The sequence below is a fragment of the Toxotes jaculatrix genome, chromosome 14, assembly GCF_017976425.1.
Source record: "Toxotes jaculatrix isolate fToxJac2 chromosome 14, fToxJac2.pri, whole genome shotgun sequence".
Classification (NCBI taxonomy): Eukaryota; Metazoa; Chordata; class Actinopteri; family Toxotidae; genus Toxotes; species Toxotes jaculatrix.
In genome coordinates this window covers 10,861,179-10,875,905 of record NC_054407.1, presented here as the reverse complement: position 1 = coordinate 10,875,905, position 14,727 = coordinate 10,861,179, and the positions used below count along the sequence as shown (strand labels likewise).

The following is a 14,727-nucleotide window of genomic DNA, read 5'->3' as shown; positions in this document are numbered from 1 at the left end:
AGAAAAGGAGATTGATGGAGGGAGGAGGAGAGCCCGCGGGAAGAAGAGAGAGGTGCAAGGAGCAAAAAGATGAAAAGGTAGATTACAAGTGTGTTTGAAAGAGGAGGGAGGGGGAGGAAGGGTAGGAGAGACGATGGGTGGGTGATTGCACTGTTAGGTGCAATAGGAGTGACATGCTCCAGGTCGGAAAATAAGGATTGGTCGGTCTCTTCTTGTGCTGTCCATACCTCCCTCTTTTCATCTATCCCATCTTATCTGTCAATCAGTCCATTTCTCTTTCTCTCCCTGCTATCATTTCACTCTGCTCAGCACTCTCCCTGCTTCTGCTTTTCTCTTCATTTTGCCCGTCTTTTGGCTCTCCAGCTTTCATTTCCTGTTCCGTTCTTGAAATTTACATTTGGATGAAAACCCCCCGTAATGTACCGAGAATCTGACTGCGTTTGCTGAGATCGGTTCAATGCGGACAGTGATTAAATTGGGATTGAAATTGACACTGAGAGTCGGCCAGGATTGAAATGATTTCCCATCAGACATTTGTAAGGCCCGTTTTCCCCCTAAATGCCAGCTGTTTAAATCATTTCCCCAATAAGAACTCGACTGGATAGAAGCGCTGGAGTTTTTACACCTAGTTCACCTATTGAATCTACAATCATGACCACGTTTTGAACAGCGTGATAGGAGGTTTTTATTTCAGAACCATAAAATGTACAGTGGGCCCCGTACAGCCTCTCTGTCTTTCTCTCACATACTCACACTGGCACATACACACTTCCCGCAGCCTTTGCTGGCAGGGAACTGAACAGCTATGCCTCATAAACGGGCTGATTTGCAGGCTATTCTGTTCTGTCCTGTTCTCGTTTAATAAAGTGCTGTTATGCTATTGTTACTGCAGGAGGGAAAACATGAAAAAACGCTGAAAGCTCCTCAGACGCAGCACGGCGCTGACAAATCACATCAGTTATTGCTGTGTGCGTGCCATTATTACTCTGCGAGTATATGCGTGCAAGTGTGTGTTTGCGCGTGAAGTTGCTGCTTTCGTCCTCCTGAGGCTGCTTTGGCAGGCCGGCAGGTGCGAGCGATGGGAAGCTAGCGAGCGACTGGCATAGCCATGGATTCAGCAGATGGCCTTTCACTCAAAAAGCGCTCTCCCCTTTGGTCCTCACTTTCTCTCACTCCTTGTTAAACATGTTACAGCTTCTGCCTCCCAGCATCTGTGTGTATATGTGTGTGTGTGTGCCTCTGTTTTGTCTGCACTCTAATGATTCTCCCTCCTTACAACCGTCTCCTTTTCTGAATAGCTGCAGGCTTTGGTTATATGCCAGATTCCTGTGTGTTTTTCTGTGTTCATGTTTTTAATGTGAGATTTTTAGTGAGCAGTCAGCATGAAGTTGCTCCATCTATGTGATGCTTGTGTTTTTTTTTTTAAGCTATCTCATCTGCTATATGTCTTAAAGTCTGCCTTTATGGAGTACATCTGTTGTCAGAGCTGGAGATATTCAGCAGGGAGTCGAGGGGCTGCAATCTGTTAGAGAAAATGTGTAAAAATCTTAAAATAATATGTGGTGATTAATTGGATACTTAGTGCAAAATAAGAAGTACAATTATTAACTTTTTCCACAGAGATCAGGCAGGAATCTTCATTGATTACATTTTGCAGGGTGGTTCAGTGTTTTTTCAAAAAAAAAAGAAGAAGAAGAAAGAAGAAGAAAAGTGAGTTTTCCAGAAACAGATCCTACAAGCCCAGTTTGACAAAAACAACTTTCTCTGAGCAGAGTTTTGATTAATAAGGAGTGAAAGGAAAAGAAAGAAAGGCACAAAGGAAAGTGAGATGTCATAACGTGGCTGACTCTTGCAGAAAGACTTTTCAGTCTCACTAATAGAAAGAGGTAACAGCTCTACCTTCTTAACACAATAGCATGTCCTGTTGATGTGCATGTTTGCGCGCGTAAGCTCTTTTACCTCCGCAGCATCTGCTGTGCAGCCCAGGGTTATTCTTAAAAACTTAATGACAGAAAAGAGGAGAGGAAGCCTGATGAAAAGAAGGGGAAGCATGTGCTGATGAAAACATGCTGTTGAGAGCAGAGTTAAGAGGTAGTGAGAGAAAGAGGCTGAAGAACACTAATTGAGGGCAAAACAGCTCATACATTTTGTGTGTGTGTGTCTGCTTGTTTAGATTTCAAAGAAGATGTGAAAAATTGAAATAAAAACAACACTGAAAGACTGAAAGTAAGAAAATCTGGTGAGTTTTTAGTTTGGGAAAGAATTTTTAAAAAAACCAAATGCTTGGTTTTTAACCACAAAATAACAAAAACAGGAAAAAGAAAAAAATCAGGAACAAAGGGACAAATATAATAGAAACCATGTTTGCCAAGTGGTACTTATGGTGAATTTGGTGGAGGCAGAAATCAGTCAATGCATTCCCTTCCCTGTGGGTGGTGTTGGTCTGTTTTCTTGATAATAGCACTAATAATGATTTGGCACCACTCTGAAACAAAACAGGCCAGTGTGGGGAGGCATGTGCATGAATGCAATGATGATGGCGACGATGTTGATGTGTGTAATGCCATTAGACAGATTTGTGTTGTGTTGCTTGGATGCCGGTGTTTTCAATTAATGTAGCTAAGCTGTAAGGTGTAGCCAAATAACAGCTTTGTCTGCAGAACAGCCTAGAAAGTAGCTTACAAACGGTGCAGTAACAGCAGCTAGTTGCCGCAGGTGCAAAACTATTTCCCACAAGCTTTATGCAAATGAGCAGATGTTGCAGTGGGACTGATCAAATGTCCTATAAACAACAGGCGAATTCAAAACTGTTTTGGGCCAGGGTTTTAAAGTTTATGGTGCATTTAAATACATTTATTGGATCCACACACACAAGTGCATGTAATATGATCGCGACCTAATCAAGCTGGTGTCGGTAACATCATTAGGGGAATTAGTTTCACACTGATCTGTTAGCAAATATAAAGATACACTTCTCTTAATGATACAGATGACATGCTCCTCTGCGTCTCCTCTCTGCCTCTTCTCATCCTCTCCCATTTGACCTTTTCACCAGGTTGTTAAAAAATTCTCCTACATTACACCAATTACCGCAGCCCAGCTCCAGACCTCGTTGCTTCTCCCCCCTACCACTCTCCTTTCCTTTCCTTTCCCTCCCTTTCGTCTCCTCTCCTTCCATTACCACTCTCTTTAATGAGCGGCAGCTAAATGAAATGTTTCCAAACAGGGTGTTAATGAAACATAGACAGATTTATTAGTCATAACTCTTCGGCTAATCATTTCCCCTTCTAATAATTAGCCCAAGCTGAGTAAATCTTTTTACACTGTGGTCAGAAAGTGCTGATCCGGTGCCAGACCCGGCCAAGATGGAGAGAGGGAGGGCCAGAAGAAGAAATCTTACTCATTTGTGTTCCTGAACACTCTGTTACATCACCTATGCTTTTCTGTCAATTTGTTTTTTTCCCTCTCATGCTGTTTTGATTCTTAATTAATTATCCACAATCAGCTTTTATAAACCTTATAGTTTATTAGCACCCAAGCAGTGAATGCATTTTGTTTTTCAGGTTGGAGAATGCGGCTTAATTTTGCTGTGAAATAATGAGAGCGAATTTAATCCATTGATTTCATTCCCAGTAATTATTTTTTATTTAATAGCTTGATATTAAATGGAATCACCATTATCATGAGTAATGATGAGAGCAGATACCCACAGCAGGGCGTGTGTGTGTGCAAGTGTGTGAGTTTTTCTATGTGTATGTGTGGGGTGGGGCATGAGGAGGGGAGGGTGGTGATGGAGGAAGGAGGATAGATGTGTCATTTCATTGTGTCATGCCGGAGGGGTGACTAATGATTTACTGATTTCATTTTTCTAGTCATTCTGATTAGCAGTGGGGAAAATAATGTGGAGAGACAGGAAATGAAAGAGGAGAGGAAAGGAGAGAAGAAGAGAGGAGACGAGACAGGAGGAGCAAAAAAGGAAAGGAAAGGAAGTCAACGTAGTATGTTTCCGTACGAATGATCCCCTCTGACTCGGAGTGTATCAATTTCTATTTTCGTCTTCCAGCCGGCCTCTAATCCTATAAAAGGTGACTGCTCATATAAAACAAACTGGGCGATACCACCGGCTCGGAACTACACACACTTTATTAGCTCTCTTCACGTCTCAGGTTAGCATTAGTCCAAGGTTATTCACTTACATGAAGATAAGATAAACAGTACCTGTCTCTGGCTCTGCCTCAGTCATCAGCACATCACTGTCCACACACAACTTTGTTTGTCTTTGGTCCCTCTCTCTTCTACTATTTCAGAGTCTGTCCCACTTTGTGTCAAGGTTATCCATATTTACAACACTCGCTCTTTTCTCCAACCCGTCTCTGCCTTTAGTGCATAATCAGGCTTTTTATTCCGTCCTGCCAGAGTTTCCCTTCGTTTGATCTCCCCTTTGCATCCCTCTCCTCTTTTGTCACTATGTGGTCTCTCTGCTTCCCTTTTTCTCCTCCTTCCCCCACGTCTCTGTTATCTCGCTTTTTCTTTTTTGCTGTCCCTCACTTTCTCTCTGGCTCAGACAGGGACTCCAGTGGCTCGCCAGACATTTCTGATAACTATTTTGTGAACGTCAGACCTGTTAACAGCTTTAAATACATTATATCAGAGAATACTGTAGCTTTTGTGTGATATGATGATTGCCCCCCGTCTGTGTCTGACAGGGGTCGTTCTCTTAATTACACACTACTCTGTCAAGCTGTAGCAGCCCCGGTAAACTAAAAAAACAGCACAAACACTGGCATTAATTATCAAAGTACAAATCAGCTGAACTCGGTGCAGTAAATGTTGTCTCTCTGTCTAGAGGATGATAATTATTTGTCACATGCTAATACGACACTGTGTGCAGTAAAACGCAGAAAGGCATACTCTTAAGGCTGTGCTAAAAAAGTGCAAAGTAGAATAAGAGTTTTAAGAAAAAGGAATGACAGGTAAAGATTTAAGTAAGTGTAATTATATGTAAAGTAAGAATTAAAATTCAAAAGGGAATATTGGACAGGTGTGAAAATGTGCCAACGTTTAAAAAGGACAATATGCTAGACAAGGCGGTGGATGTACAGAGGTCAGGGTTTCCCATCCTGGTGACTTTAGAGTTGATGTGTTCAGTATGTTCCTACAGTCTCAATGAAATTTAAGCAGTAAAGAGGATGTCTGAGTGATTATATTCATTCAAAATGGACCATTCTGGCAGTTCTAACTGTAATATTTGTGTAACAAGTGTGGTTAGAGTTACCTGACAGAAAGAAGTTCCGTAATCCCTCCACGTTCGAGTGAGGGGACCGGTGTGTGCTCTGGTTTCTTCCCAGTGTCAAGTGGACTAAATTCTCCTGTTTGTCTATTTGAGTGAATTTGAGCGTATTGATCTGTCTTGTGTTTGCTTTATGATGGACTGGCGACCTGCCTGAGGTGTATCCTTGGTTTACTGGGCAATGCACACTGGGACAGGATCCAGTCTCCAGTTATCTTGAGCAGGGATTAAGAGGGTAAAAACAATGAATGAATATGACATAAAGATTTTTAAGAGTAAATGAAGGTGTAGTTGTTACTGCTTCCTCTCCGACTGCCCTCATCTTCTACAATTTACTATTACATTGAGGTTTAGTCAAGACCTTGTAGATGCCATTTGTTTTCTCAGGACTTGTCCTGCAGCCACACTGTTGACTGACACTTTTTCTCTTTGTCATCTATCAAGTGTCTTATCTTTTCCCTTACCCTCCTTCAGGGTGAGCTATGTGCCGATAGCATTGTGCTTTGTTATTTCACTGTCCTTCTCAATCCTCTGTCCACGTAGCCAGAATTTGACGTCTCCATTCCTCCTTGTTTCCCTTTTTACTCTTTCTCTGTTAAGCGATCTTTCTTCTTGTTATATCTCTTCTTTTTTATCTATAGCTCCTGTTGTTGCAGCACAAACACTGCCCCACCCCTCTTTCTGTCCACATCCCATATGTTAACCTTCGAGTTTCTATCCCTACTGCCGCCTCCCTTTCTCTCCTCGCTATTCTCCTCCATCTGATTGCTTGTTAGTTGGTATGCAGGCTTGGACCCCCATTGTGCGTTCTTGCCTGTCAGCACTCTCTTTTTCCATCTCCCTCTCCCTCTCTCTGTTTCTTTATTTCTCTTCCCAGCTCCTGGCGTACACTCTTTCCATCAAAAAAGAAGTACAAGGAAAAAAGCATGGAAGACAGGGCCTGTTGGGGGATGGATAGATGGATGTAAGAAGAGGATATGTGGGTTATTGGACGAGGGAATGTTTTCCCTTAAAGGATGAATTAAGAAAGAATATATCGCCCAAGAGATAAATGGCAGCAAGGGAGAGGAAGAGAGGGGAGAATGGGGGAGGGGCTATGGCGACAATAATATATGGATGGAGTTCTATGAAGGTGGAAGCTTGCTAGCAGAATGACAAATGGGTCTCGAGTGACAGAGCATTATATTAAAAAGTAAATTGATATGCAAATGTGGAGTGTGTGGCTTTGGAGGACAGGGATAGCCTGTTGTCCTCAGTGAAGTGGAACAGAGAGAGGCGGAGAGAAGGGTGAGAGCCCGGGTGTGATACTGGTATGGCAGTCCATTAACGTGTGTGTTTTTGCACAATTGGTGCAGGTGTGTGTACTCTAAATCTGCATGAACGTACATCTGTCTGGACGAGATGTGTATTTACTGTATGAACTGGCAGTGTATAGTGCAGTTGGATGGCTGCTAAATGGAACAATGATCCCCCCCCCCCACAGTGACAGATAGTGCTAACTTCCCACTGCAGTACAGAGGGATAAAGAAGCAGCTCGTGGCAATGCAGGAGGACTATTCTCATTATAAAGTCTGTTCCAGCTCAAGAACCGATGAATGTTCATACTGTAAGGTAAATACCTATGGTCAATAGCAGACAACTAGTTTCTGAAAAGGCAATGTGGTAACTAGAATCATATTTTCTGCAGCTTTTTCTGGTCACTGTAAGTACAACTGTAAAAGAGATTATGGGCTATGCCATAGTTACAACCTTATCTCCAACAATACACAATTACCTACTACAACTTGGCCATGTCAAGCACATGACTTTGAAACCACAGGCAGGAGTCGCACTCAGCTGTTCCAGTGCTTTCAATCATATCACATGATCTTCCTCACCAAATGGAGTTTACATTTATGTTTAAGCTGTCAAAGAATTCTAGATCCTAAGGTTTTCATTTTCCTGAGTTCAGTCTAAGGTTTTCCTCTGCATTAAACAGTTTACAGAACACATTCATTATATATGTTTTCACCTTACATTAATCCAGTCAACTGTAAAGTAATGTAATCAATGTAATTTGCATTTACGTCTTGGGAACATCAAATGTGAAAACTCAACAAAAAAGGAAATCTTAAAAAAAAACAAAGAAAGAAAATACAAGTGGCATCAGAAAATGACTTCCACATTGTCCTCCTGAGTCCAGTCCTGAATTGCAGGTCAGTTGCAATTAAGGTATGAAAAGTATTACAAATATTCATTTCAAACACACACACACGCACACACGCACGCACGCACGTACACACACACACACAGCTGTCAGGGAGAAAACAAAATCCACAGCCATGTCAGGTTTTGTACCATGCTTAAGACTGCAGCGCTAATGATTCATGACACTTCTAACTGGAGAGGAGAAATGAGTTGCTCTGTAATTACTATGGAAATGTGTTCATTTCCCATCAGACACACACACAGACATCCACACACACACACACACTCACATATGTAGCCATGCACCCGCGGAGACACACACACACACACACACACACACACACACACACAAACACAGATACACATCCAGCACTGATGGGGAAGTGTTTCAAACGTGGGTTTTGGTGTTTTGCAGAAGGTGTACGTGTGTTCGTGTGTGTGTGTGTGGGTGGGTGTGTGCGCCCCCATGGGATTATCACACTTGGAGCAGAGGTGTGACCCACGTCCCCATTCCCCATATGTTCTAAACACATGCCCCAAAGCCTTGTATGTGTGCGAGCGTGTGTTTCAAGGGGGTAATCATAGTCCCTTGGTGTTTGACTGGCTTGAGCCCAGCTGATAACCAGGTGGGGCCCAACTCCCCTTTCATAAGAACATTATGCCCCCTCCTCTTTATCCCCAAATACCAGCAACCAGTCTCTACCCTAATGTGTGTGTGTGTGTGTGTTCGCAGAACAGCCTATTGATGTCTGGGTTATACCATGCATTCAGCTGTGTAAAATCAACACAAGGATTAAACACCAAATGACTGAGATTTACTGAGCCTGCCGAGACCCCACCTTTCTGTATTTCTGTCGCTGTGTGCGTGTCTCTCATTCTTAGTCAGAGGACGTTACTCTGTTTCTGCCCTCAGTATTCTTCTCTTCTATTATTTTTCTACTTTGCCTTTGTTCATGTTTCTTTCAGTCTCCTTTTCTCTTCTGTCCTCCTCTGTACTGCCTCCTTAAATCACATAGAGTCCGCGCTGCAGATTCCCAGTGGCTCTTGGCTTTAAGCCCAAATCAATTTGTCTTCATGATGGACAGACATACTGACTGGATGCAGCTTTACCTGTACAGTTCTCAAGGAGGATAGGACAAGAGGGGAAAAGGGAGAGGAGAGGAGGTCACAGCATTTATGTTATGTTTAGTATCTTATTATATAAAACTGCTTTTGCATTTTATGCATTTTAGCCTGAAATTTTTGCACCGAATTTAAAGCAGCCATAAATCTCACAGATGGTGTTAGTGGTGGGTGATTAGGGCTGTTAAACACTGTTTAAGGATGAAGCACAACAAAGTGGAGAGAAAATACACTGACACAAACACATGACACTCCAACCATGCCACAAAAACACACACACACACTAGCAGCATGCCCCTGTGAGGTCTGTAAAACAGTTTAACAGTTCCTCACAGCTGGACAGCAGGATTGAGTTGATCAATTCGTCAATATTTTGTCTTGATCGTTGAACTGACCCACGCCGCAGGGTGTGTGCCTGTGTGCACAAGGGTGTGGGGAGAGGGCACAGAAGTGTGTGTTTGTGTGTGTGACCCGTGCTAATGTTAAAGGCACTGGTTAACGGCCAGAGGGGTCCATAGATGGAAAAAGAGAGGATTGCTTTTATTGCATAGATTTGCCTCTATAGGGGGACATCTGTGACACACACACACACACAGACTCATTCACTGAACCTCAGGCACAACGGCTTAGAGGGAAGTGTGGAATTAACAGGTAAAAAGCGAGGAATAGTTTCTTTTTTTCCTCTAGGCTTGTCTTAGAGGAGTGGGGTGTGTAGAGACAAAAGGAAATATCTTGTTCATTCACACAGCTATTGGCTGCACACAGAGTAGTATGAGATTTTCCTGGAAATAGATGTATTATAGCAAACACACGTGCACAATTGCACATACACACTGAAGAGTATGTCATCTTCCATAGGCGCTATGAAGCTATATAAAAAAACTGTGTATACAGTGCGGTAATCCCGCTGTGCATTTCTTTTCAGGCACTGTGGATATATCAAAGCCAAGCAGGACCCTGATGAAGAAAAGATGCAGTTCCAGCACGGCCGAGGTAAGGACACAAATACATACATCCATATAAATGGAAAACACTTTCACACACATGAACACTGTCCTTTGTTGCAGTCAAATATGAGACTGTGTGACTTTGTTATCATGCGCTACACTGAACTTCATGATGGATACCAATGCAGTGCATTTTGTTTTTCAAATTCAGTGATTTATATTTAAATGTAAATGTATGCCCCCCCTCACACACAGATAACTTGTCTTTAAACCAAACTTCACACCCACCTGCAATGAATCACATCACTGCCCATATTTATGGCTGTAAATAACAGACATGACAACAAATAATTTATCAGTTTGAACTCAGTTGAACACTCCAGGAGGAAAAGCACTTTAAAGTGACAACACCTTGAAAATTACTGTTTATTTATTCTCTCATACTTTGTTTACATACCCTCAGATGTATCATAAGGACTTAAAACAGAGCTGCAGCACATTGTATGGCATACAACAACACAAGTCTCTAACTTTGAAGCTTTCTCAGCTGAATAAACCACATTGTTTCTCACTTTCTTGCACAAATGTTTGCTGGCAGAGCAAAGCTCCTTATGGGTTCCTGTTAAAATTATGACTTATTTTAACACCATTGCTAACAAAGTAGATATGTGTTTCATTATGTAATCATTTATAATGTCACTCAAACAGAACACCCACGCTCAAGCTCACATTTCAACTTGCATTCACACTACACAAATGTCCGAGTGGGAATCTGTATCATCTACGGGAGAAAACTATTTCACTACTTCGAAACCTTATTAATTCTATTGATTTTTAAAAAATAAATGTATAATCATATACTCAGCCAAAACTGAATATTTTACAGTACATTTAGCATTCATCTTTCTCTCCCTATTTCTCGACTTTTCCACTCGTGCAGTTAAGCTTCCAGGCAGCAGGACCTACATCCATCCTCACACATATGAAGACCCCAACCAGGCTGTGAGAGACTTTGCCAAAGAGATTGATGCTTCCAATATTCGCATAGAGAGAGTCATTGGAGCTGGTGAGTTGGCAGTAAAACAGCGGTGGGAAATATTAACGATTCAGAGAAGCAGTAACATTTTGACTTGAATGAATTCAAATGACTTAAACTATGGTTGTTTTGGGGGATTAACTGTACAATAAACATGTAAAATTAAATCATTTTGGTTAAGTTAAAAAAAAAATTCTGGATGGCACTTAGAGTCAGTATTAGATCTTACAAAACAAATACGAGAGGTCAGATATTCATCAGTACAACTCCTATGTTTTCCCTGCCAGTTTCCTAATTTTATCAAACCTTTGTGTGCGTGTGCGTCTGTTCGTGTGTGTGTGTGTAGGAGAGTTTGGGGAGGTGTGCAGTGGTCGGCTGCGTGTGCAGGGAAAGAGGGAGATCTACGTGGCCATCAAGAGTCTTAAGGCAGGATACTCTGACAAACAGAGGAGGGACTTCCTGTCTGAGGCCTCCATCATGGGACAGTTTGACCATCCGAACATCATCAGGCTGGAGGGTGTCGTCACGAGATGTGAGTGATGAATAAAAACTTAACGTCGTCCTGTGTGCGTGGGTGGATGATGTGTTTGGTTGTGTCATCATACACCACCCTTTCTTTTCTTTGTTGTGTACGTGTGCTGTGGTAAGTGCGTGCGAGTGTGTATCTGTCACATACCTGTGTGAAACACGGCAGAGCTATTGGTGATGCTGGTGGTGACCCTGGATCAGATAAAAGCTCCATTACCATGGTAACAAACCGATGACGCATGGCAATGTGCATGTGAACTACGACTGTCCGCCTCTCAAACAGCCACCTGTTTACTTCACATGATTGTGTTAGGCAATTAGAGCGAGTGTGTGTTCATGTGGGTGAGATAGACACAGGCCTGGTTCAACAAGATAGCTGATTTGTTATCGCAGGGGCCTCGCTCTCTCAATCACACACGCACTCTCTCTCCATCTATCCTGCTCTCGCCTTATATGCCTATCTCACTCTCCTTTCTCTCTCAGTCAGTGTCCGTCTAATCTTCTCATTCAATCGCTCCCCGGTCCTCTCTTTTTCTCTTGCTCTGTCTTCCTCAGTCAATCCCAGCTTCCTCTTCCTCTAGTGCTCCCCTCTCTGTGCCTCTCTCACTAAACCTCAGAGTGCATCAACACTGAGCCAGCTAAATTTGAGAACACATCCTTTTCTCTTTTTCTATTGGTTTTGGTCCTAAAGCCACACTAACGCAGCACGCACAACTTGCTCGGCTGCTTTGGCTGACCACTTTTGTTGATGCAATCCCCACCCCTAGAATAGAGGAGCTCTTTGGTCTAAGGAACTGAACAAAGAAATATGGAGGAAAGCCTGATCTTTGTTCTGTCCGGGCATCCTTTAAACCTTTATGGCCCAACATTAGCCTATTAAGCCGATGTGACCAATATACAAAAGCTTGTTTTTTTTTCTTTTTTTCAGTGAATTATTAGTTATCATGAGCTCACGGGCTGTAAATTAAAGTCATTCGTGATTACCCTTACCTTAACCTACAAAATAGTGGATCAGTCAATACAGGTGTTTTCACTGTATCTATCTTGATTTTGCAATTTAGCAGTGCCCTATTAACAGACAGCATTTGTAACCAGTGACCAAATCCCTTTTTTTCTGCTTATTCAGACAGCAGATAATAGAAAAAAAAAAACACATAACCTTTTCATGTGTGATATGTGCATTCGTATCAGCTCTCCCCTTGCATTCGCTTTCCACACTGCCACTGCTCTGTTCCTCTACTGGCCTGACGCCTTGCTATGCAGATGTTTGCAAGAGATCTACAGACAATCAAAAGAAGGAGACAGTCGGCACAAAGAAACAGAATTGTAAACATGTGGGCAGACAAATAAACCTCCGCTGTTCCCCCTTTTCTCCATCTGTCACACACACACACACACACACACACACACCCACACACACAAAGATCTTCAGTCCATCACACACCGGTGCTCAGTGGCACTTAGGCCAACAACAAAAGAGCAAATGCATATGCATAGGCTTTTATCATGAATATTAATAATTCATAAAGTTAATTGGATGTGTTTTTTTGTCTCATGAATATTCAGCAGCATGCATATTAAGAATGAGACCCCTCTGCATTTCTTATTCATTTCTTTTTACTCTGTCATCCTCTCTCTCCCTCCCTCGCTCTCTCTCTCGTCTAAATAATGCTTGATGTGTAATAACTGTGACCTTTGGTTCGCAGGATTGAGGCAGTTTGTAGAAGTACTACATCAACAAACTAAATCAAATGTATTTGTTTGAGTCTGACAGGCAGACATGTAATTATGGCACTTTCTTTTCCGTTTTTTTTTTTTTTTTCAGTGGCACACACTATTCTGAGTTAAAATACCAGAATAAATTGAAGAATTACTGCCAAACCCTTGAAATTTTGTGACAGAGGACAATAGCGCAGTTGACAGTGGAAACAGCTAAACAGCAGAACACTGCCTTGACAAGCAACTCACTTTAACATAATAAGGTGTCTCCTGTGTTCTGTGAATATAAAAACAGGCGTGTGCGTGCTGTTTTTGTGGTGTGTGCATGTAATGAGTGTCTGCCGACTTTTTACATGGGTTTCTTTGCATCTCTCTTCTCACCTGTCTTCACGGCACATTGAGAAGCTGATAGAGCCCCTCAGAAACAAATCTCACTAGTGGAGCAGTAATTTCACAGGTCACAGCCCAGGGTGTGTATGAGCGAGCGAGGGGGTGATAGTTGAGATGGGTCAATAATTCCTTCAGGCCTTTTTCTCCAGCACCAGCTGGTCCCTTCACACCGCCCTAAGTCTAATCAGGCAGGCTGACCCTGACTGCTCTGGGCTCAGGTGTGTTGGATTGGTTTGTGTAGGTGTAAGCAGTAGTAGGATCAGCAGAAGCAGGAGTAATGGAGGTGTCAGTAGTAGCTGAAGTAACTCTTGTAGTAAAATTTGTAATAGCAGGTACAATAATATTAATGTAATACTAACGATACTGTAGCAGTAACAAAAGTTGTAGCATACACACACGCAACAAGAATGATCCCTAATCCCAAGTACATGAATGTATTCGGATCAGTAAAATGGAAAGTCTGGGGCAGGAAAACTCTGTGGTACTTTCTGTTTCTCCATCCAGAGTTATGGAGTGTAATTAACAAAATAGTTAATTAATTTAGAATTAAGATCACTTTAGCTCTATAGCACAGAAAGCTGTAATGTTAGTAGGCAGTAGTGGTATAGGTGTTCTTGTTCCTGTTGATGTTGCAGAAAAAGTGCAATAGTAGACGTTGCTGTAACACATATAAATATAGCTTTAGTCTCACAAGCAACACTGTCAGCATGATAGCAGAAGTACTGTTAATAGCAATAGTAGTTAGTCTAATACAACTTAGTAGTAGAAGAGTGTACTGGCTTTAATTAACATTTTTCACAGCTTATTTTTTATTGGGTATGACTGTCTGTATTTTCCTGTTTCATTCATTTCTGTGTGTGTGTGTGTGTGTGTGCGTGTGTGCGTGTATGGGTTTTATTATATTCATGGGGTCAGAAAACAAGGAGCCCACTGTCCTTGTGGGGTCCGACAGCGTTGTGGGGACCAAAATGCTGGACCCCACAACCTTAAATGGCAGTTTGACGGTTTGAATGTGGTTTTAAGGTTGAGGTTAGGATTAGAATAAGGACCTGGGGAATGAGTTATGTCAATGACAGGTCCCCACAAATACAGCAAAATTAGGATGTGTGTGCGTGTGTGTTCTCGCCGCTTAAAACCTCATAAGCCTCCAGCCCCTGCCGTGTGCCACTCTAATAACCTACTCTGCTGTCTGTCACCTGATTGTTGCTATTGTCATGCTAATTAGAGCGCCACATGTGGAAAAGGAGAAAAAATAGATCTTTCTTTTCTCTATCTGTCTCCCTGCACATCAGGAAAGTGCAGCAATCTGCCCCTTCCATCCCGCCCACCCTCCGCTCCCCACTTCCCCTCCTCCATCTCCTTATCTTCCCTTCATCTCCCCCATCTCTCATTTTATCCATCCGTCCTTTATGTGTTTTACAATCGCTGCAACAATCGGCTCATTTGGAAAACCCTCAATTACCGAGCTCCATCTCGTCTGCCCACATTGTGCGCACACACACACACAG

General features: G+C 42.3%; 1 protein-coding gene across 3 annotated transcripts in view; it reads left to right on the top strand.

Moving 5' to 3' along the window:
* The window catches only part of epha4b (eph receptor A4b), a 78,375-nt gene that overhangs the window by 50,924 nt on the left and 12,724 nt on the right, over window positions 1-14,727 (top strand). For all 3 annotated transcript variants that reach the window (XM_041054414.1, XM_041054413.1, XM_041054412.1), the window contains exons 11-13: window positions 9,525-9,592; window positions 10,487-10,612; window positions 10,929-11,114. In XM_041054414.1, coding sequence (XP_040910348.1) covers window positions 9,525-9,592; window positions 10,487-10,612; window positions 10,929-11,114 — 380 coding nt within the window. The remainder of the gene's footprint in view (window positions 1-9,524; window positions 9,593-10,486; window positions 10,613-10,928; window positions 11,115-14,727) is intronic.